This window comes from Sparus aurata, chromosome 1 (assembly GCF_900880675.1).
Source record: "Sparus aurata chromosome 1, fSpaAur1.1, whole genome shotgun sequence".
Lineage (NCBI taxonomy): Eukaryota > Metazoa > Chordata > Actinopteri > Spariformes > Sparidae > Sparus > Sparus aurata.
Window position 1 is genome coordinate 21,511,968 of NC_044187.1, and position 25,739 is coordinate 21,537,706.

Consider the following 25,739-nt stretch of genomic DNA (forward strand, 5'->3'; position numbering starts at 1 on the left):
GGAAGGTTACCTCAAACACTCTGCACACTGTGTATGTTTTCCACTTTTAAGCAAAGCGTGGCTTCAAGTGTACACTCATGGCCTACGAATGGTGTTGTAAAAACCCCAGCAGGAGGTCTGAGTGCTGCGTAGTGTGAGTGTTGAGAATCAGGCCAAGGCTTATTAGAGAGGAGAGTGAGTGAATGAGCAGCAGTGAAGGTGTCACTCATCGGGTGTCACTCTCACCGTAGATAAAGACCACTGAGCCGGATGTGTCAGTCCCTAATACTGGAGGTACTCGCCAGCTGTCACCAACAGAAATTACTTCCCGCTCTTTATTGCTGTTGGACTCACAAACACACATGTCCAATAAAAACAAGTTACACACATGTTCAAGTTATTTTTTTTTCACTCCAAAAAACAAAATTCTAAAATTAAGGCAAAATAAAATAAGAAATGTTTGCATGCTAACGTATTTACTTCATGACAAGACAATATTTATATTAATTTGTAGCTCAGGTGATAGAGTGAGTTGACCAAAATGTTACAAGGTTGGTAGTTCAAACCCCAGCTCTTCCGTGTCCCTGAACAACACACTGAACCCTAAATTCTTGCAAGAAAGAAATTTCACTTAGGACAAAGGTAAAACATGCATCTCATTTTTCTTCACTTTGAAGAATATTTTTTTTTTCTAATGCACATAAACTTAGTACTCTTTGTTAGTCACCATAGTAACAGTGAGGGGGCACCCAACTGGACACTGACCAAAAATGCTGTAGTTATACAGACCACAATACTCCTGGTCTTCTATTCTTTATCTTTTGGACTTTTGGTTGTGGTTACGTATATAACAGCCTGAATGTTATGGTTAAAGCAGCAAAGGAAGAAGAGGCAGGTACCAAATGCAAGTGTATTTGAAAAATGTACTTCTGTCAGCCAAAATAAATTGGTTTCTCTTTTGATATGCACGTACACATACACACAAACATACTCAGACAATCACATATTCACATTTTCTGATTTTATTTTGATATTATCATTGTTACCGTTGTTCATGTTGTTGTTGTTACGATATATGTTTTTACAATTATTTGTTTCAGTCTCCATATTATTTTTTGTATGTTAATTATGTGTTTTATATAACTTTGTGATATCTTAACATAATTTAGGTGGAGGCTTTAATGAAGGACACCATGTTTTCTGCCTCTTCCTGGACTGTACATATATATGTTATTTGTTCGATATATGTGTATTCTTTAAACCGTTCAAAAAAACTAAATCTAAAATAAACATAAAATGAAAGTTAATTTTTCCACCTTATATAAGCACAAAAAAGACAAAAGAGTTCTGATAAACAGCCCTCCATTATAGGCTCTAATAAACTACTTATTGGAGCTATATACCAATATATCTGCCAGTAGAATAAAGTAGCAACAACTGCAGTACAGAAATGGCAAAAATTAATGGAGGTAATACAAAAACAGTGGCACCATTACAGTTTGTTAACCAGAAAGCACTGAAAGGTTCAAAGATAAATGTCCTGTTGACATAATACAATATAATATAATATTGTCAATCTTATGTGTTAATGTAAATAGTGACTATGGGCTAATGTATCAATGTGTCTTTTTAAACTCTCATAAATCTTGTATCATAATGTGCATTAAACCTGCTGGATGGAAATGAATATATATACACATTAGCACCATATGTCGTACATTCTGGAGGATCACTGGGTGTGCAAGAACAAAACTTCAGTTCTGCACCAAGAAGTCTTTCTCTCGCTTCCTCCACAGCGCCTCTCTCTCTCTTCTTATCTCAGTCCCAACAAATGGAGGCTCACTGATGAATGTAAATGACTGCCCTCCCCAGCTCCATGCAATTAGAACAAACACAACCTTTCTGCCTTTTTGGGATTAAATACCCACAAGTCAGCCGGCTCTTTCCATATATTTAAGAGCCCTTTCTCAGCCTGATGCAAAACCATGAAAACCACCACATTATGCGTCTTTTTTTTTCCAGCACCAACTCTTATCTTTGAAACTTTTATCTTTCACTGACCGTTTCTTGTCTCTGTATTCCCCAAACATAAAAAAAAACACAACATGATGAAGCTCAAAGTCATGAGCGATGGCAGCAGAGCGCCCTCTTATATGTACAACAGCTTCAGATAAAAAATTGTTTAGCATAGTAAGAGTTTGTTTTAAGTTTAAAGCCCTGATAAAACTGAGGGGTGAACATTGTAGGAGCAACATTTAAAACTTTTTGAAGCTACAGGACTGCCTCGAGGATGGGGCTTTGGAAGCTGTGACAAATGTGAATGGATATCGTGCTAAAAATTGGAAAATCATAGTAGGAATAACTGCTACTGGTGTGTATCCTGTACTCTGTATTAGCTATGGCCTTTAGCATACTGATGCTTGGTTATAATACAAACAAGAAAGTGTCTTTACTGTACAACAGTTTTAACAGTTTTAACAGTTTTAGGCTTCATTGGATAGATAACATGACTGAGACATCTGTCAGCATTAAAGCGAAACTCTCGCCAAAAAGCAACCGAGGCTTTATTTGGGATTGAATATGAGTCAAACCTTCGTATAAAAGCATAATTGCGACGAAAGAGGCACTTTTAAGATTTACCGTAGTTTCGGTTTTGGGCACGTTAATTTTGAATGGGAGAGCTAGGGGCACGACACGCTAGCATCAAAATCGCTATTTTTAGAACACTAAGAAGGCACAACACAACATGAAACTTTGCTCGTAGCATCACTAGGGTCTCTACTCATGAACAAGAGCATTGAGAACATTGTTTGTGTACACAGAGTTTATGAAAAAGAAGGTTTTTGAACTACTCACGTTAGCTGCTGCACCTCTTGCGCGTTGCCGTCATACCAGACAAAAAGTGTTGATCCCTGAGTGCGACCTGACAGGCACACTTGTGGCGCGGTTCACCATTACAGCAGCTAACGTGAGTAGTTCAAAAACCTTCTTTTTCATAAACTCTGTGTACACAAACAATGTTCTTAATGCTCTTGTTCATGAGTAGAGACCCTGGTGATGCTACGAGCAAAGTTTCATGTTGTGTCGATCCTTCTTAGTGTTCTAAAAATAGCGATTTTGATGCTAGCGTGTCGTGCCCCTAGCTCTCCCGTTCAAAATTAACGTGCCCAAAACCAAAACTACGGTAAATCTTAAAAGTGCCTCTTTCGTCGCAATTATGCTTTTACACGAAGGTTTGACTCATATTCAATCCCAAATAAAGCCTTGGTTGCTTTTTGGCGAGAGTTTCACTTTAATATGTTCAATCCCACTGGCAACCACTTGATGTCCTGATTTTAAACCAATACAGACAGCTGCTGTGACTGGCACATTAACAGACAGCGCAGAGCTCAACAGTCCATCACTCAAACTGATCAATGCTTGTTTTTAAAAGGCAGTGGGAACAAATTATTTGTCAGCAATCACAGCAAATCCTCTAAACTAAACAACAAAATGTGTTTGTCGTTGCCTTCCAAAACAACACCTTTCCTAGTCTGATGTCCCTATCAGTAGAACATCATTTCTGTGTTCCTTAAAAAGGAAAAAAATACCACTGTAATTAAAACTGCTACAATCAATATTGTTACATTAAAAATGTAAATGACTTAGCGTAATGTGACATAAGGAGTTTCTAATAGTGACAAGTCTACAGAGCAAATCCCTTGACTCTTTAGTTTACCTCAAAGCGTTTTAGTGTCTTTCAGCCTGTTGTTTTGGTAACCTGCTAAACCTAACCCTAACCCCTAACCCTAACATCCAGCAAATGTACTTTCCGGCTCAGTGAAATTGTTCTTATCAACTTTGTTTCCAGCAGCAGCAGCAGCAGCAGCAGACAGCTTAGTGAAAATCAACATTGGACCAAACAGCAAACAGACAAAGATAGAGTCTAACTGGTGAACAAAGTGGTTCCATATGCATGTTAAAATGCACTTTCACAATATCAACTTTATGAGGCAATAATGTCAATGTCAAAGTTGTGTTTACAAATGGCCTCTTAGTAGTCAAAACATCAATCAATTAATGCAGGGTCAAGATTTGGTTATGTTTTTCCACACAAACTGCTTATGAAGCATGATGGGGTTGGTGTAAAATTAGGCATTTTTATTTCTATCAACAATCAATTTCTCTTCTGAAGTTTAATATCAAAATAATACATGAAAAAAAACGTATTCGGCCCACTTAAACCTGAAAAAATATGGCTTTAACTACATTTCAGAACTTGGTAATTCAATGAGTTTTACACAAATTCCTGTGAATGATTCACAATAAAGATCTAAATAAAGAGAAGTAAAGGGTGTCAGCTCAGACAATATTCATTTAAAGATAACAAAGATTGTTTTTGAGCAAAAGTAAGCAAACATAACAAACAAATCTAATATCCGACATATTGTCACACTGCACCACAAACTTTGATCCTACCACTGAATAAACATGACAGCCTACTGTCCCACGCATGCACAAGGGGGTTGTCTGTGGGATTCTGCAGCTTAAGATTTCATGTGGGCCTGCTGATGAGGTTTAGCAGAACTATGGGCAAAATTCTCAGTGATAGAACATCGCAACAGTTCCGAGACACCAACTTGTGGTGCTGAGACAATCAGCTATCCCAGGGCTCTCTTGACATACACAAATGCTGGTTCAGTCGGTTAACATGAAATCCAGACTGGCAAATCCAGACACATTCACAATCCTGTCCAAAAGTAATGTTTGAGTAAAAGATCAAGTTCATGGTTATAAGAAGTCAACGTTCACTCAGAAAGAGAGTGAGAGAAGCAATGTGCTTCGATAAACATTTTTTGGTCCAATAAAAATGTCACACTACTTCTGTCTTGACTGGCCACTTGAAGTTCTTGTCTGGTAAATGTAAACATAGGTTAGACACGCTGTTTTCTTGCTTGTGAGAAAAATTGGCCTAAGTCTAATTTGTCACAAATTGATGAAGAATCTGAAATAAAGGGACTTGCTGCTGTCACTCTGTGTAACAAAAGGTCAATCTCAATTCATTTGAATAATATAGCATATTTTCCTTACATAACAAGATTAGCTCGGTAATTAGGCCTCATGTGCTGAAATGTTAAAAGGCTAGATAGTTAGTGCTGGCAGGGAAAGGGAAAGTGAGGCTCCCAAAGCCTTCTTACAACCTGTTGTAACCAAGTGCAATGCAGAGAAGTCTCCTGTGATCTCCAAAATTACTCATCCTGTCCACCCACAGCGCAGCAGCTGATAAAACGAACTCATTATATGGAGAGAAAGACGAGAGAGAGAAAGAGAAAAGATAGAGGAAAAGGGAGAGGAAAGGATTTGCAGTCCATTTAAGGGGCACAATTAAATGTAGAAATATATCAGGAAGAAAGTTGAGTGAGGGAAAAAGCTAATTGTGTGAGTGTAGAGTGGGGGGGCATTCATAAACAGTTTAGGTTGTCGTTTCAGAGATCAGCTAGAAGAGAGAGAGGGGAAAAGGATGGAGGGTAAATAGGAGGAACCTTTATACCTTTTTTGACCTCAACGTTGATTTCTGATTCACTTGATTGCAGTGTGTGTTAGTGTGTGTTTGTGATTGTGTGTCGGACAGGAGCAAATCTGTCTCATCCTGGAGCATTCTGAAAACAATCATGCTGACCTGTTCACAGGATACAGCACTGACATGAAATATTTATGTCCACAAACTTGAACCAACTTCTTGTTGTGCATGGCTGTTTAAAAGACATTTCAACACATGAGATGTGAAGTTACAACCTTGTCCCATGAAATGAATTTCATGTTTTACTAAATATGTTTTTAAAGAGTGAAAGTACTTGGTGCATAGATTGTGTTCACAGGAACATTTTTCCATTGAAGGAAGTGCAAATTATTTGTTCTGGTGTTTCCGAAAGACCTTCACACATCCTGTTCTGTGCTTCATGTTACTTCAGTTACTTGAACTACATGGCATTTACAGTGTTGGGAGTGGGTTCACCAGTTTGCTCCAAAATAAAATATCTTGTGCATTTTTTGCAGACATTTAAGTTCCCTAGAGGACAAGTTCTACTAAAGATAGTGATCCCCTGACTTTTTCCTCTAGCCCCACCAGCAGGTGAAAGTTCTGACATACACAGTATTATATCTCAAAGATTATAATTTGTCCCATACTTTGATTCATGACCATGCCTGCGAAACTAATGACTTCCCCATCAGCCTCAGCTGCTACTTGGCAAATGTTAGCATGCGAATATGCTAAACTGAGATAGTGAACAGGGAACATTACCTACCTATTACACACTTGCTAAACATCAGCATGTTTGGATTGTCGTGTTAAGCATGAAGATGTTGGCATTCATCTAAAAGGACCCCAGTGCCTAAGCACAGCTTATTAGAGTCGCTAGCTAGCCACTAACAAGGGCATTTAACTAGAGGATGGATACCCGAAAAAAAATCTTGAAATTATGTCTAGGTTCGGGTCGGGGTTGTTCTCACAATTTGAATGGTGCTTTCAACTTCTTTCAGTGGAAATTTGGGGTAAAAATACATAAAACTGTTTGTTAAATTTAGTGATAAATGATATAAAGTAAACTGAAAATAAGCGATTGACTTACTGTCGTGTTGTGGCTATATGTGCTGTTAAGTCTTGCGTTTCTTTTTTTATTGACATGACACAAGGGTGACACAAGGATATTTATCACTTTCATGGCAGCAAACATTCATGTGGGACTCTGCATAACGGGGAAAAACAAACTCTCTCAAATGCAGCCCCAGCCACACTTCAGTTTTAACTATACTGCAATTTCATCTGTTTGTTAATCAAGTATTTATTCATATGTAATTATTGTATACTTTGTTGTTCTAATTTATTCCATAGGATGTTTATCCTGTTTTTATTTTTTTGTTTTAATAATTTATTGTTTTAGTTATTAACTGTTTTGTTCTACATCTTGACACCAAAGTAAAAAGAGGTTCCCTCCAAAAGCCATGCACAAAATTAATGATAGGAATTTCATTCAACTTTAGCCTGATCAGGTGGCATTAAAGTACATTTCTCGCAAAACATATTTTCTGCTGTAAATTAGTGAGATATTGAGTAAATTTCTAGGAAACATGTTGGAAACTGAGCTTCTACAGAGGGCTTTTTGAACTAAAGCCCAAACCCCATCTCAACAAAACTACCCCGGACGTATTTCACAATCAGTCTATCATTCAATGACAGGAGCGGTTTCATGATGCACAGATTAGCGTGAGCTCTTTTGAATTTAGCTTTGAGAGACAGACGCCTATGACTTTTTACAGTACATGCTACACACAACAGAAGGAATTTTATTTCCAGGCAGATTCTCTCCCTATCCCAGCCTCCATCTGTTGGACTTTAAAAGGGTTAAATATACAGCAAAGCTGGGAAAATAGGAACATCAATCAAATGCAGGCTGCTATACTATCTCTCAAAGACAGAGTAGGTGAGAGAGAGAGAAAGTGTGTATAAGGCTTTAACAGGATGGGATTAGTTTTACAGGGAGAGGATGGGAAAAGCAATCATTGCTGGAGCAGCTCTGTTGTTTCAGTCCGTTCAAATCTGGTCACATGACTGACTAGTTATGCCGGAAAAGTAATCCTTACATGTCAAATTAAATAATCTACAAAAATTGTATTGTCATTTGCTAAATCTGTGAGACTGATAACAACTTCAGACTTTTCTTTGCTCTTGTTTGAATGTATCAGCATCAGTTGTGGCAGCTGCATTTGAAATATGAAGCTTTTTCTTTTTTGTTTTGGTGACAACGCACAAGTAGAGCAAACTTTCCAGGTCTCTTTAATTTCTGAGATTTATCCCAGAGATCTCCTGTGAAATTACTTTTCACATTACAGCCTTTTATTGAAAAATAATCTTGCTAAAATATGACTTAAGAATGAGAGTGGCAGAAGCAAGAACACTGAAAGATAATATCAGATAATAATTGCATGAGGTTCAATATGCCTATGTGCAGTTTATTATTGTAGTTTGTTCCTTAATTCTCTTGTCTTTTGGGATGGGTCATAATTGCAAAAGGGGGCTTTACGGAGGCAGTCCATTATCCCCTCAGGTACAACCAGCTAGAATAATGTGAGTCATGATGGGAGGGACTCATAAAACCACAAATTTGGGAATGACAACAATAGGATGAGCAGACATAAGTGCACTCTTGGCTCAAACAATCATGTCAGACAGAATAGCACGACCAACGAATCAATGTACATTGACCAGCTGGTCGGGCGAAGGTCGAACATTGTAGGTCTATATGGCCAGCAGTGCTGCAAAAAAATGTCCTTCCTCACTCACTTCTGTGCAAAAGATGCCTATTTTAGGATGAAAAGCATGTATAATTGTAGTTATCAATCGAGAAGTGGTGAATCAGTTCTCACTGACAGGCAAGAGTGACTGTACAGATTACAGTCTTTTCTGAATCAGTATAATGGCAGTTTGTTCTTCTTCTACTTTATAATTTATACATACATAGTATTATGTCTTAATGTCAGCTGGAGAAATGATGTCAAAAGTGAGCCACAACAGACTCATCTATACATCCATCAGCTTTACTACTGACCACCTGACGAACAGGTTCTAATCGCTGGAATACAGTGCCCCAGAAGTGACAGTCCATTTGAAAATGGGAACATTGTCAGCTAGCTAACTCCGATAACTATCACAATGTGATTGAAACAAATCGTGTTCATTAGGGCTGCCGCGGTGTCGTTTTCCAGCTGCCTAACAAGTTTGTGACAGCAACGGAGTTTCCCAGTACAACACATTTTTACAAGAAAAGAAGCTCACCATATTGTGTGCTACGACTCTGCTGCTGGCGTTGCTGCCAACACTGCAAACAGTTTGTATTTTTAGCATCTGTCATCAGATTTAGTGGGCAAGTAATGTAATGCGTGTACGCCCGACCACTGTTTAACACCAATAACATCAACAACCGAGGCAAGAATATTGTTCATATTTATGTGTTCTGCCATTTCATGTTCTGCCATTTCCGTTTCACTTTTATGAAGCTAGAGATGCAGCGCTGTTAGCATCATAATATTTAGCTAGAGGTAATCAGATATTGTGTAGTGGCTTTTGCATTTGGTTCTACACTTGTGAGCCAAAGCAAGCAAGTATGTCAAGCCCCTTCATGGGTAAAAACTTAACAAAATCCTGGTGTTGGAAAATCAGTTATAAGGAGAACAGACCAATCATGAGAAATGGCATCAGAATGCTTTGTGCCTCTAGCAAAAACAACAGCTGTAATCTCCCCAAACACAGGCAAAGAGGCTATTATCATTGAACACCAGCATGCTCTACATGTACACACACATGCACACACACATATGTGCACAAAAGCACAAACACACACAGCTTAAGTCCCAACAATAGATGTGGAAGACCTCATTAGTCTCCAGAGTGCGGAGTTGAGTGTGGGCCGGGGCCAACTCTATCGTCCCATTATGCCAATACCGACACATGGCACGGACTGAATTAGTGGCTAAATGGAAGTGTGTAAATTGTTTGGTGCATAATGGGCCTACCTGCATCTGTCACTGATTCATTATAATGGGGTATTGGAAAGGAAAATAAAGTCAGGAGTACTGCAAGGTATCGGGCCAGTTTACTCTGAATGAACTCTGTGGAATAATATGTTTCAAACAACACATGCCACACAAAAAAAGCCTGAAGTGAAGAAGTTCAGGAGGATCCAGAACATAATAGATTACACACAATTGTTGACTGATAAGGAATGGATTTGGCAATCTGAAGGGAACTGAGTTATTGACGCTTGAAAATCACTCACTCGCTTTTTCCCGGACGTATGCACACGAGCATGTACACACAAGTTCATCCCCGCTATGACGCTGTGGGCTTCATGTTCTACCTCACCCACACAGCTCTTTGCCTCTCCATCTGAGATTTCTGTAATTCTCTAAGCTCACCAGTCTTCCTTATTCCCTTATTCAGAATTGAATACAACTTTACTTTCCACCAAGATGGAAGATTGTCTATAAAATCTGCACAAAAAGACACCTATCAAAGCACAGATCAGTGAATTCACAACATCCATTCTTAGGGGAGGTCTTGAGATCACAAACTTTTGTTTTGTCCAATCCACTTCAAAGGTTCTGGTCAGAGGTATTCCAGTGCTAAACAGATTCAACCACAATCGAGAAATTGTAATCTTAGATTTGGACCATAAAGATAAAAATAAAGTTTCAACATACTTTATGTTTGTTAGCAGTGATGTACATTTGAAAGATTTATTCTGGCAAATGGGTTGACTAAAAATCACCACTTCACAAAAGTGAAATTAAATGTACCTCTCCATTTATCCCTCGCAGTCTCATGACCCTTTCTGTCATCCGCCTTGTGTTTCCACCTGTTTTTACACATTAATCTATTCATTCATCTCCTCTCCTCAACCTCAATGACTTGGGCATTATCCCTTCTCACATCTGGCGCTGCTTCTGTCAGCCTCAGAAATTATCGTGTCTTTTCTCTCACTCCCTGTACCTGCTTTAATACAATATGTAGAGAGAAATATATAAGCAAGTGGTTGCCATGCCAACTGTGTCCACCAAATTCAACCCCTCTCCTCTGTGTGTGACAAAGAACACGCGTAACAGAGGAAGAATAAAGGTCTGAGGAGAGCGAGCCAAGTGAAGAGTAATCACTTAGAATGAGGGGGAAATACTGAGATTTCCTCAAAAAACTCTGTTAAACATCAAATGATGTGTAACACAGGTGTAGCCTCCCCCTCCTTCCGTCTCTTCTCTTATGTGCAGTATTCCCTCAGCAGTGTTTGTATGTCTGCTAGACTCTTATCTTCACTTTCCTCGTTGTCACTCTCAGTTTGTGCCCTCTGTCTCTCTGTCAGCTGTGAAATGTGGTAATTATATGCTGAGCAAAATCCTCTTCCTCTTTCACACCCACACAAGTTGTGTTATTTCATAACCTTCACCCTCTCTCTCTCTCTCTCTCTCCTTCTCTCTCTCACACTTATTCTTTTCACTCCATTGTTCTTCTCCTCTCTTCTTCCATCATCTCTACCTTCATCCAATTCTTTTTTAACTATTTGACTTTTATACGGAACAGTCTTTTATAGAAGAGAAGAAGAAAAGGCTTTATGAGTGTTTCTGAACAGCACAAACACCCGAAAGATCACTGAGTGAACAGTAACGCATTTCTCTTCAAAGTAAAGCTTTTGTTTAATCTTCTCTTTTAGTTAAGAGATAGCCTTGATTTAAATATTCTGGGAAGCAACAAGAAAAGTAGGTAAGACACGATTTCCAGATTATTATCAGTCCAATTTTAAGGTTGTAAAAAGATGCCTATTATCCACATAATCGCTTCTATTTTATCTATTTATAGATAAAAAACATTTTTAATTTGGGCATTCAGTGGGCTTTCATACAATAATAAATGTCTGATGACAACACACATTTCTTCCTCCAAATGTACCGTGAAGGCTGGACAAGGTAAAACCAACACTGACCAATACAATGCTAGCTCCTACATGGACTGTTTCATTTACACACACCAAGGATGTGGTACTGTGGTCACGTAGGTTATTCTTGTTGGAAGCCAGTAGTCCACCTTGATTTTTTTAGCCCAGTCACCAGAATCAAATGTTGGCAGTTCAACATTTGTACATATATTATTTAGGCTCCCATATGGACATTTCTACAATAAATGTGATATCACATTCACATTGCGTGTTTAAGAGCTTTCACATCAGGAGATGGAGGAGATGTTGGAAGAGTTGGTTGTCAAACCCATGACAGCAGTTTGATTGTAAACCACTGGATATCTTTGACAAGGAACCATGGCTTTTCAACTTTTGCAAACATGACACCAGTGAATATTTTAGGGAGAACCCAGAACAATTCCCAGCTTTGTTTGCAGTGACCAAAGAACGTTATTTTGATCCAAAGCATAATCTTTCCTAACCCTAACCAAGACTTTTCCTGCCGGAGCCTTACCAGAACACAAGCACAGCATTGTCACAACCTAACATTGTATACTGTACCCAAAGAAATGGAAAGAATGCAACATAAAGGACCTTTAAACATCAGTGGTTTGCAGAAATGTCCATTGACAGCATTTATTCTGCCAATTGGGTGGGGATTTCTCTGGGATTCTTTTTCACATATTGTGCACTTTGCTTCTTGCACAGCAATATTTACTCAGTTTGTTTCCAATTCCTTTTCACTCTACAGTGTGATATTTTAATTGAATTATGAGCTGAAGACAATTTATGTGACAGACAACGAAGTTCTGAATCTGAGTGACTACTTCCAGTTTTTCAAATTGCTGTGATTTGTGTGAGCTTTGGTGCGAAGATTAAGACATCGGAGTGCACAAAAGACACTTAACTGTTAATTATCACTTTTTAACTCTTCACCAGCCTTAGCACAATATGGTATTGTGTTCAAAATTGGGGAGAAGGTTTAAAAAAAGTCTTTGCTCAAGGTAATTATACAAAAAAATGTTAACTTCTTACGAGCGGCGTAATGGTACATGTATTCATCCCAAACAGTCACAGTAAATACGTCACGGTTCGGTGCAAGCAGTCAGTATGTCTGACATTCAAACTATAGGCAGAGCCTATGTCAATGTGTGAGAGTATTGTTCTGATCCACACTCACCAGTCTGTGACTGACTATACGCTACAACAAGATCAAGTGAGGCAATGGAACAAGAGGACCAACCCACTGCTTTCAAATCAACTGTGTGGGAAAGTTTCCGAGAATTAGTGGTGGATTTGGCGAGGACAATGTGTTGGCATTGTTCGACAGTTGTACATGAGTGGAAACATCTAACGCATATAATACAGCATCATCCAGATATGTCAATCACCGGAGCAGGCAAAAAAATAGTCCAACAGCTACTCCCCACTGTTATAAAGCTGCCTCTACTCTCAATGTATAAGCAGCAAGGCATTACCAAAGCAACTGGCTTTTACATATGTCACATTTACAATTATTCTCATAAGCTCTGCATAAGAATATGATTTATGCGAGTCCGTAAGTAATTGCTTAATGCACTACAGTCTGTATCCATCTATCTAGTCTGTAACTATCTTGCTATTTCGAACTTGCACTGAACCATGAGCCCAAAACCAAGTTACATGGCAACCCCGCCTACTACCTTTTTCTTAAGTGTTAGAATTCCATCTGCTGATGAGGACCATGTATAACTAATAAACCATGGAATAACTGGCCTCAAGTTAAGATTACATTTACCAAACTGCTCTTTCCAAGGTCAAGAAATAGCTTTCAAACTCAATTATATCTTGAACTTTGTCCTTAAACTAAACGAAATACTTCTTGAAAACTAAGAATACAACCATTTCATAAAACCAAACCAAAAAGACAACTGCAGAGAATCTCAATTATACGTCCCATATCTTGGTTGCATCAAAAAGGCAACCTCAGCATCATATGGATTCTGTTATTCTTCTCTGAGAGACTCAAACACTGCTAAGCCTATTAACACAACATTATTTAAGGATACATTTCAAAACTATTGTTCCTATTTCTGGATCATAGATTCGGCTCATGGAGCCTGGTTTTTATGCCAACTCTCTTGTATCCTGATCCCGCAGAGATCGTTGCTTTGTATTGCATTGTCTCACGCTGCGAGTCCTTTTAGAGTTGAGTCGACTCGCTGTCAGGAGCTCCGATATGACGTCAGGCTCACGGAGGAGGTCAATTAACAGGAAAATCAATCAGCACAGAGGCTTGGTTAGAATGAGAAGCAGCGCTTAGTGGTGCAGGGCTGATGCATCTTTTAAAAATGTGAGAGGAAACTCTAATCTTTCTCTCTATTTCCTTATTATATTAAGTGAAACCAAAACGCTCATTCTAAATAGCTCATTTATGACTTTTATGGATTCGTCACCCAAAAGAACAAGCTGATTATCCTGGAAATAAATTCAGAAATGTATTGTGTTTATCTTGACTGAAACTGTTGCAGTTAACATGATTTTGCAGGTTCTTGAAGGTAGCTGTTAAATCTAATCCAGAGTACTGCCTAGGTGCTAAGAATTTTAAGATAATCTTTCAAATCACATCCATGACAGATTATTATAATCAGTGCTGGATGAAGAAGCAACAAATCAAAAAACACAGTGTGTTACTTCTTTTCTGAACTCAATATTTGGTCCTGATGATTGCACAGTGTGGTCAAATAATTTATGTACACTTCACAATTCAATGGTTTTTTTTTCCGCAAGAGAAGGCACAAACAAAAAAAACGTTCCTACCTTGGCTGCCATGACCATGGAGGAGCCTCCCCTGATGCCGAGGATAGGGAGGTGTGTCTGGGCAGAGATAAAGTCCAGGATCTGAGCGATAGCCTCTTGGTCCGTGTCGTCACCGAACACTACGCCTTGCAGGGAGTTTTGCAGAGAGTTCCTCGTCATTTGTGCGCAGATCCGATTGATGATGCTCTTAGGATCGGTCTCATTCATCGTGACCACCTCAACTTTTGGAGGGTAAGGGATGTGGAGGAAGTCCTCTTTCTCAAGTCCGACCCCCAGGGTTACTTCACTAGAGTTGCCCACCAGGATGACAGCAATACTGAGTGAGTTGATCAGTTTGGGACTGATTGGGGGAGGAGGGATGACAACACCCCTCTGGTTGCCGCCTCCCCTTTGGCCACCTTGTCCCCCTTGGGCACCTCCAGGCCCTGTACCTGGACCTCCACCCCTGCGAGACTCGCAGACGGGCAAGAGGAGTACGGAGACAAGGAGCAGAGAGAAGGACAAGGAGAGGAGGGGAAGGGTCAGCCGAGGCTGAGAACAAGGATGATGAGAGGGCTGATCCGGAGGAGGAGGAGGAGGAGGATGATGGGGGGAGGATGAGGGGAAGACGAAGCGCTTGTCCTGAAGACGGGAGGGAGAAGGGTGGAGGCTGACAAGCATTGTGGAGGAGTGTAAATGCCGTCCCTGGAGGGAAGGAGAGGGAAGGAAAGACATAGAAAAATTATGTAGAAAACGTCATCCATTCAAACTTCATACATCAGATTTGACCAAAGGTGAAGAAACAGAAATATTAAAACAACTTTATGTAGAAATTGGCATTTTGTCCAATTTGGTGCCCCCCACAGTTTCTGAGTCAGACGTAATGTAGGTGCTGACTACAAACTAAACTCATTAGGTCATAACAATGTTATGTGTTTAAAACCATCAAAATGATTAAGAAGCTGATATTTCATGGTAAACAAAAACATTTTGCTAGGCCAATTTCATCTGCCTCACAAATCCAGTGCAAACATTAGAATATAAGGCTATGTTTCACACCTCCAAGCATGTTAGATGCTCAGCAGTTTCATCTAACTTGAGAAATTTGGTCAAAAAATGTTTAGAAAATAATGTATAACAAATGGAGCACATCAATGAACTTTTCAGGTCATTGTCAATTTGAAAAAATATTTGGAAAAATATTGAGACAAATGCTGTTGCTGCAAGAGAGATGAGCATCGTTTAAGTATTTGTGTCTGAGTGACAGCAAAAATACATCTGCAACTGTCAAATAACACGTGAAGTGCATGGTAACCTTTGTATTAAAAATATATATGCTTCTACATTAGATTCAAGATTCAAGAATCAATACTTTGTTGCCAAATCAACATGATTGAGTGGAATTGTCTTGGTGAGCAACCCAAACACAGATAAGAAACCACACACTCTACGTAAAATACAATTTTAGCCATAAAAAAACGCACACACTGGCACCTGTCGGGGGATTAGCAGCAACACCAAAGATCCACGAGATAAAGTGCTTCAAGTGCATAAGTGCATAATAAAAAACAAAACATCTGCTACCTTTCCAATTATTTAAAACGCACCAAGTAGCCTACAGCGTTTAGTTTAGAAGATGATGAAGGAGATTAACTTTATTAATATCTTTACAGAGAAATTCAGTCTTTTCACTCAGTCTTTTCACTTTTCACTTTCTTTTACACACACCGGCCCAAAAAACAAACATAAGCCAAAACAGGACCTGAACACATGCATAAATGGAGACAGGGTTGAGGAGACTGTCCCCTATGAGGTGCCAGGAGCAGTTAGGGATTCAACTGGCTTGTTCAACTGAACCAAAGCAGTACTCAGGCGGTGAACTGGCACCTCTCAAGTCACCAGTGCACGCTCTACATAGACTGATATGAATGGATCTTGAACTAGCAAACCTCCAGTCCCCAAGCCAAGTCCCTATGGACTGAGCTGCTGTAGCTGTCTCTGTGCGTTCTTGCCAATATCGCATACCGATCTGATAGCAGTGCATTAAAATAAATATATACAATATATAATGACTATTTTTAAAAACTGTATACTAGTAACCTCCTTAGGATGTTATCAAACACAAGTTGTTTGCCGTTTATGCATATTGGATACTTGTGTACAGGTATTCGGTACACTTCTGGGAAGTAGTGGTGACCCGTTTCTGTGGTATTGCTGATACCAAATCCAGCATTTTAGTCAGTATCAGAGGCATTTCAAATACCAGAAATCAGAAGAATGCAAATTAATAAGCCTAAATGAAATGGTTGAACTATGTTGAATCAGTCTCTAAATTGATAATCAAGGTTATATTTCTTAATATAAGTTCATGAGCATATTCATGTATTAATTCTATCATTTCTTTTTCCGTCTTCCTTATTTCTTCTCATCTGATGGATCCACACTGAGTGGAGCACATATAACGAACTGAAGAATATTTTGTGATTGCATCATCTCTGCTGGCTCGACGTTTTGGATAGTGCTAATAAAGATAAATTGCAAAACTCTGGTATTGGTCAGGATATTACAAAAGTACGGGTGACTCAACCACCTTAATTGCCAAGAAAGTGACCCACATAGCTGCGTATCCAACCACACACTGAGATGCCTGTAAGCTCTCATAGAGCATCAAGTGACAACGCCACATCCATTATACTACGCTGTGACTTCCTAGGAGGAACCCTGTGGCACACATCAAAGACAGACAGGCAGAGAGAGAGTAAGCTGTGTGTGTGTGTGTGTGTGTGTGTGTGTCTGTTTTGAGAGAGTCATGACAGCACGGGGTGCATTTTGACAGATTGACAGCCTCACAGCTTCACAGACTAGCTGCTAGGCTAAGTGACCATTAGACACTCAGACTGGGCTCGATGGAGTCTCTCTCTCTCTCTCTCTCTCTCTCTCTCTCTCTCTCTCTCCTTTTTGTCTCTCCGTCTCTCCCCCTGTCTCTCCATCCCTCCCACACTGCTTTCATTTCTTTTTCTCTCCCCTTTACCCTCCAAACCTGTTTTCTTTCTGTTGCTCCCTCCAACCCTCTGAGATCCCTTCACTGCTCTTTGAAGTTAACTGCAGACCTATTATTTACTATTATTGCTGTTATTTACTGCTCCTCTATTAGCAGCCATACAAAGAGCAATGGAGTAGACTATAGAGAAGAAATGATGGAGGTGGGGGAGAGAGGAGAAAGAAAGTGAGAGAGAACGAGAGAGGCGGAGTGAAAGATGTAAGCAGAGGGAGGTGACAGGCTCGGAGAAACACAATTAGTCATAGCCTGATGTGAAAATGGTGGTGTGTGTGAGCGCATGCACGCACATACAAGAGTATGGAGAGAGCAAATTTGGGCTTATTTTCTGCATAGATAAAGACGAGGAATCTTAATGAGTATATGTTCATGCTCATATTCTAAATTAAGCACAGAGGAGCACTTTAGAGTGGGATAAATGAAGGGCAAGAGTAAAAGACTCCGCTTGTTCGCTCACACAACACCTTCTATAGTGTTTTATTTATCAAGCACCCTGTGTGCTGTGGAGCCAATCCAGTCAGCACCAAAAAACAAGAAGTCCACAGAAAAGAAAAGAGAGAGAGAGAAGTTGTGAAAAGGACTAAAATCTGACAGAGGGAGAGAGCAGCGACAGGAGTAATCTGTGAAATAAGGCGAGCACAAAGAGAAGAGGCCGGACAGTGTGGGGAATCAGAAGAGGAGGAAATGTGATCCTCACACAAAAAAACTGTTTGTCTAAAAGGTCTAATTACCAGAGGTTTGTCAGGCTTAATTGCAGGTGCACATGCTAATTGTAAACAAGCTGAATTCTCCACGGGGGCGCCACATTGGAGCCGATAGAGAGAGAGAGAGAGAGAGAGAAAGAGAAAGATAGAAAGAGAGAGAGAGAGAGAGAGAGAGAGAGAGAGAAAGAGAAAGATAGAAAGAGAGAGAGAGAGAGAGAGAGAGAGAGAGAGAGAGAGGGAGAGAGAGAGGAGGTGGAGGAAACGAGTGGGAGGAAGGCAGCAGAGAGAAGAGAAGAGGAGAGAGAAGAGTGGGGCGAGGGAGAGAATAAATAGAGACATACACAAAAGAGATGGAGGTGGAGGAAGGAACAGCAATAAGAAAGCCAGAGGAGAGAGGAAGGGAGGGAGAGTGAGTGAGGGAGGGAGGTGTTGAAGGGCAACACAGCTGAGAGAAAGATGAAAAGAGGACATGATTAGCACAGGATGATGGAAGAAGAGTCAAGGGTGGGGAGGAGGTTAGAAAAACTGAAAAACAAAAATGAAAAACTGAGCAAGGAGGAAAGCGATGGTTTCAGTCAACAAGGAAAAAATAAAAGGATGGAGATTCTGCAAAAGGGCTGATAAATGTACTGAGAGGAGCCGCCAGAGGGAAACTATTGGAAAAGAATCTTCCAAAATTATACAAGAAGTGTGACGGTAAACGAGGGAGCACAGAGAGACACAGAGACCCATTCGGATATGCCTTTCTGTATAACAGCAGTGCTCCGTTTCCATAGTAACAATTCAAATATGCCTCCACGTAACACCCTGATGGACAGGAAGATACATACAACTCGCATACTCACACTAATTCATGCAGTGCGCTACATGCAGCGTGTGCCGTCTCCTAATAATACACAATTTACTTTTATCTGAGCTGCCGCATATTGCTGTGCCCAACTCGCACTGACAAAAATAAAACACTTGTAACATAAAATAAATAGCACGTTGCCTTCACACAAAAACGTGAGCACGCACACCCACAAAGACACATATAAGGTTAAGTTAATGCACTTCTGCAGAGAGAAATGATCTAGTGCTCCGCCTTTTAGTGTACCTCGCATTAAAAATTAATCTCCAAAAGGGCTACAGGCAAATAAACAGAAATAACATGATGGAAGGAGCATCCAGCCAGCAAACGCACTGAGCAGGAGCTTCTGTGACATTTGGACTAATCAGACCTCCAAACAACATCTCTACTGTCATTACCTTCCCCCAATTAATAACAATTAAATGGAGGGTGTCAGGAGTGGATCATATACTCGCAGCATAATAGACAAGTAAATCATCAAACACTGCGTCAACGAAGTTGACACATGATTTTATGTGACCTTGTCTGCCCATTACAGCACTTACACAGCAATTACAATGGCATATGCAGCACAAGGAAAAACGCATAAGTGGCGATGAACGGCTACACAAAACACCCACCACATGTGTGCATTGCTTGCATCCAGTAATTTACTGCAGACGTGACTAACCTGTGATAAAGTGCAGAGATGGAGATGCACATGCATGAGCGCTGAGCTGCCTGTGCAAATGGTGTGAACGTATGCGGTGTGGATCAAACAAGTGTTTGGGTCAGATGACACCTGAGCCCTCCTGATGGCAAATATGGCTTCTGTTTTTCCAACATGAAAACACACGTGTGCCCTTACATATCCCCACACACACCATCAGGTTCATGTGCGCACAGCAGGCGGCTCAAGGCTGAGCTGGATCATGCCGATAAGACGAAGGCACACTTAACATTTACAAAGAGCATTGATCAGAGCACTCAGTCAAATGACACAAGCCACCAATAGAATAACCGAAGCTGATTGAAACGCATTGCTGCACACACTCGCATTCATGGAATCCCAATCTGCCAATAAAGATTCCACATGATCAATCAAGCCAATGAACCGTGAGCCTCAATCAGCTCATCAGCCAATGTCACAGTAATTATTATGTTCAGACTTTAATGGTCAGATGTGTTTCCTGCATATTGCTGAGGATTACAGACTATAGTGTGTATACTGCAGAAGCCTGAGACATTCAAACTGAATCTGCCATGCTATTTAAAACACACGTAGGCCATCGTTATCAGGCTCCACTATATCCCTAGAGACTTGATGTGGTGGGCTGCGTTGTATAGCACTTGAAAGGCATTGGGGATAACATAAGCTGACAGGCATATCTATTAGGGAGCCCATTTACATTCAGTGGGTGGTCAGTTACAGGTAAGAGTGGTACTTTTGTCATCTCCACTAAAGCGCATGCTGCATCAGACACGAGTTATAAATAATAACTTATAATAAACAACAGTGTGCTATAACAAACTATAAAAGGCATTTTATATTACTACAATATCTATGCACAGGGCGATCTTACAACCTTTAAACAGAAAAATCTGTGTGAATGTTTTAATTTAAAGGCCTAGATATCCCCTGAAGAGATGCCACAGCAGGTGACGATGTGTGACATTTCTGTTTGCTGTCACAACTACAGTATTTCATCAATAATTCAAAAAAATGGGTGTTAACTACGGAGTGGTTGTCTTACACATCTACCTAACATGTTTCCTTTGATAAATGCCTTGTGGGTATTAGACTACAACTATTTGTGTTCCTTCTTTAAAGGAGCAGAAAAGTGACAAAATAAGGGATTTAGTCTGGCCAGAAATACAATCTAATAACCTTTTTCCTCATTTTTGAAATACAACTGTCGACAATAACAGAATCTAGCGAACAATGTGTGTGTCCCATCATCTAGTTTAATAAAGAATACAAACATATTGCTGGTGAGCAGACAGTCTGAAGAAATAACAAAGCTTCGAATCACCTTCACCAAATCTACCAGTATTGTTTTTGGTGAACAACATTCATTGTGATCTGTTAGTCAGAGCTGTGTGACATTTTTGTGTTCAGTCAGGTAATCAAGACATCATGCAGCTATAATGACTCTTCTGAAGGGGTGATGGAAGCCAACACAAGGTCTATTTACATCCTCTGTAATTATTCAATTCACTCATTGTCACTATGAGTTGATTTTTGCTGCAACACTCTCCACTACACTGCCACGGTCCAAAAACAAGAAAATGTGGCTACGAGAACTTTAAATATGAAGTCAAGTGACATCTTAAAGCAAGGATGTTAGATTTTTCTATTTTATGACGTATTTTTTCAAAAACAGTTCTGTTTTAAAACAACAAAAGGTACAGCAATATGTGTTTCAACTAAAACTCACACTTGACAAAAAACTAAATGACTCCGTACTAACAGTAAGATAGGATAAGATAACATTTTCCTTTATTGATCACCATTGGGAAAATTTGTAGTAAACAGGTAAACTGTCTTTATATAGGATAATGCTTTGTCCATTAGTCCAACAAATATATGAGACACGGCCGTGTGTTTTTTTGGCCGTATCACTGTGAGTTGTCACCCAGCTGTGCTGCTAATTTATCATGGAGCTTCTTTTATTCAAGGCCTTATGACATGTGACTACAGGATCCATCATTCCTATGTAAGCAGCCGTGCAAAACCTTCTGGTAGAATCACGTTGCGTTTCGAGAGACAGTTGTGTTGTGGTGCCCGGTCCTCATTTGCATAAAGTTGAGGTTTAGGCTACTTTATGCAAATTGGGGTCGACTCACTGCCTCTGGGATTTATAATCTGTAAATGATAACCATTGTGAAGTTAAAATGAAGACAGATTTAGCAACTGCCAAAATGTCTTTAGACACATACTTCAGTGTACTATTTTCATAATTTTTAAGAGAAAGATTCCAAAATCCCGAAGCTGTAGCCTACAACTACCATTCGTCCAATCAGGCGCAGTCAGTATGTGTGTGTGTCAAAGGGCCTGTCTTAGTAAAATATACGTGACACCACCATTCGCCTCCTGTTCACTCCCGTTCCATGCTAGCAAAATGGCAAAAAAATAACATTTTCATCCAGTTGTGAAGCAAATCTCGACTTCAAGTTCAACCTTATTGAACCTTGACTGGCGAAACTCCAGTCACAACCAATAGTAAAGACGTGTGAGTGCTTGACCCGAAAAACGGAATACAAACCAGCAAACTGAGTTCCATGTGCCTCACATCCTGCACTGCCCATAAGCAGCCCTGGCAGCCGATTTCCATCCACCTGCATTCACGTATGTCTGACCGCAGTCTTAGTCAAGTGTGCAAAGCTGAGAAGCAGCTCGAGCCCTAGCGTCCAAAAACGCCCCTGTGTACCATTAGTTCGTTGCTTCGTACTTTCCATCTTCTCTACCCTGTCCGTGGCTCTTAGCACTGAGCCCATTTTCGTTCCCACTGAACAGCTTAAAAATAGCTCATACGTAAGTGCTCCATAATTTCCCAAACAGATGGACACTAAAGTTTTTAGCAAACAGTCTCATATAAAGTGTTTAACGGGGACTATTTTCAGCTGTGGATTAATACGCATTTGGCCCGGTATGTATTTACAGCAATAGGATGTTTTTTTTTGAGAATGACTAGAAATAAACTACAGTGGAGGAACATGTCACCCACTGCAACAGTGTGGCAATGTTTTTTTTTTTTTTTTTTTTTTTTATAGAATGGACGTCTATGGCGCAGAAGAACAAACTATATCAGGCTTTGGTGAGACAGACAATACTTGGAGCAATTCAATGTTGGTTTTGTTTTTTTTCATCAGATTTGTTGACAGTGAGAAAAATATAGAATTTCATAAGACTTGAAAACATGCTGATTCTTTTGGACGCTTTAACGATATCTTATTTAGTAACAGTGAGTGGGATGAGAGAAAAAGAGGAAGATGGAGACACTGTTGTAGATTTATTAACAAAGCAATGTAGGCAAAAGAAAAAAAAATACTGTATTAAAACACAAAGGGAGAGTGACCAACAGTGTGCATTTAGTGTAGTGTAATTGGACTGTTAGAGTAATCTTCTAATACAATGTTCTTTATTGAATAATGTGTCACCTCACGACCATCTTGAAGGAGCAGAATTGCTGAAAAAAATCACTAGTTTATTGAAGAGGGTCTTGGGTGTTTCATTAAGTGTGCTTCTGTCTGGTCAAGAATCCTCTCTCTGCTAATTGCACTTATAATGAGATGCACTTCGGATCTCTACTGTCATACTGAGGCTCCTTCAGCTCTCTAAATAACATTATATGGTGTCTTTATCAGAGGCAAATAAACTGATAGAGATAGAGTGCACACACAAACACATAAAACCACTAGCGCAGACACATAGACCCGACCACACCAGTGTAATACGTAAGCACACATATATACACAACAAAATATACGCGCTCAGAGGCACAGGGATGAAGAAAACACAATGTTCATTTATCCATCTATTCCCTGAAGTCTTCATTACCTCATTGAAGCCATTTATTCCACTGAGGTTATATCTCCTGCTCTGGACTTAATTCAGCAGCAAAGTGACGGCTCCCTCTCTGCAGCAATACAAGTGTCTTTACAGCCTCAGAGGCTCAGGGCCACCACTGCTTCAGAGCTCCACAGAACATGTAGAGCTACACCATGTCACTGAAATGTGTACAATATGTCACAAGAGGCTGCACCAGATACTATTGAATTCTAGCCTTTCTTTTTCTTTTCTAAAGGGTATAATAACTCAGTCTGATGCAATATGTTGCCTCTTTTTATCTGAAGCAGCACGGTTTATAAGACCCAGTCACACACTTTTTTCAGCCTCAGCCCAGAGTGTATTTTCTTTGGTTTTCTTTAACACGTCCTTCTGAAAAGCTGCAACAAAATGCTGAGTATTCTGTCCACATTCCAAGTCAGTTTGGTATTCACTACTTTACCGGTGGCAAAATCTGAGCATTCAACAGCTACAGCTCTCTTGAGGTTTCAATAGCAAGCCTATGGCGCCTAAGACTCAAGAGACTACTTGTAATGAACGACCCACAATCCACTTGTCTGTTTTATAATTCCTCTAATTACCTGAGGCCTCACACCGGCCCAAGACCTCTGTATTCCCACACGCAGCATCCTTCCACCTCTGCCTGAACCTGTAGCTACACTGCCCGCAAGCAAACCCTCTGTACCAGTGCCATGTCAAATGTTCAATTTATTTAAGTGTAATGCAAATAATATATCAAGACAGTTATATACTGATAATACATATAAAAGAAAAGGTCTAAATAATCTAATGACATGTCAGTCAACCCCTCTGGGCCCAGTTTAAATGGGTGTGCAAAGACACTTAAATAATAAGTTCACGCAAAATAAAAGTACAGTCATTATTTATTAACCTTCATGCTGTTGGAATGTCGGGTAGAGGATTGTAGTCCACAAAACATTTCTGGAGCAACACAGCAAAACCCCACTGCAGCATTGTCCTGAGCAACTGAAGTAGATGGGTCCATAAACTGGCCCTCGCAATCAAAGTTTGGTAGCCTTGAGATTTCAAATGCATTTGAAATAACTTTATTTCTTTTTAAACCCGCACGGTTGAGCTTACTCACCCACTTCAGGGAGGATGCCAGCACTTTTATTTTAGCAGCTTAAAGGGATAGTTCGGTTTTTTTGAAGTGGGGTCATATAAAGTACATATCTATAGTCGATCTGTTTCCTACCATAATCACCGATCAGCGCAGCCTCAGTTTGGAGAAGTAGAGAGCCGCTCCAGCCCAGAGGCTCAGCTTTGTACTGCAGTGAACGGGGTTCAGCAAAAAAGCGAAATTAACCACCTAAAACAAGACTCACCTAAAAAAAATGTACAGTTCAAGTGTACGTTGTATAGGTAAAATTCACAATGCTTTACATCACTGTCAGACCGCGCTTTCTTTTGGCACTACATTTTCTCAACCACAGAACCTCTGTATCCCTACGCATTAGCGTAACTGGGCAACAGCCGATCTGCGAGCGGCGGCTGGACGAGAGGTTTACTTTCGATAAGAACGAAACTTAACTCTCTGTATCCTTCCACATTAGCGCTCATGCGTAGGGATTTCAGAGGTGTGACGAGTAATGTTGCTTGCTGAGCACTAATTATTAATCATTACCACACCTTTCTATTTTTCTTCCACTTTCGTGCATAGCTTAATGTCTGTATCTTCATGGCAAATGTGTTTAGTCATGCCTTCATTGGCCTTGAATTTGTGACCTGCTGAATTTTTGTCATTAAAAGGTTAAAAGAAAGGTGATAAAAGTTTGAAACAGCAAGTTTTGTCCAGTTGAACACTGCAACCTACAATGAACATTGAACATACAGTAAAAAAAGTGTCAACTAAACTGAATAACATTATCTCTGTAAAGGATGAATGTATGGCCGAGCTGTTGTATTGGATTGTAGGGCTGGGCGATTAATCGAATTTTGATCACGATTTCGATTTTGGCTTCTCACGATCATGAAAACACTGTAATCGAAGAAAAACGCTTAATGTGCCGCCGCGCGTCGTGTATGCAAATTACTGCGCTGTAAAAGCACAGTGAACGCACCTGTGTCGCCTGCAGCTGCAGCAGTGAGTGTGTGGATCAATTGTGGAACGAGCGATTGACAACATGGCAGAAAAGCTTTAGCTTTAGTTGAAAAGAAAGGTAGGACAACTTCGGTCATTTGGAGACATTTTCGCTTCAAATCGTCAGATGTGGAGCAGAAGGAGATTGTTTGCAAAGTCTGTCACACCGTCGTGTCTGCACCCCAGGGCAACACAACACATTTATTGAACCATAAAGTGGTCTATGACAAAGTATTG

The 25,739-nt window shown here is 40.0% G+C and overlaps 1 protein-coding gene across 9 annotated transcripts in view; it reads right to left on the reverse strand.

The window, feature by feature from the left end:
- The window catches only part of grin2bb (glutamate receptor, ionotropic, N-methyl D-aspartate 2B, genome duplicate b), a 117,783-nt gene that overhangs the window by 75,925 nt on the left and 16,119 nt on the right, over window positions 1–25,739 (reverse strand). For all 9 annotated transcript variants that reach the window (XM_030413640.1, XM_030413631.1, XM_030413624.1 and 6 more), the window contains one exon: window positions 14,262–14,945. In XM_030413640.1, the coding sequence (XP_030269500.1) occupies window positions 14,262–14,945 (684 nt within the window). The remainder of the gene's footprint in view (window positions 1–14,261; window positions 14,946–25,739) is intronic.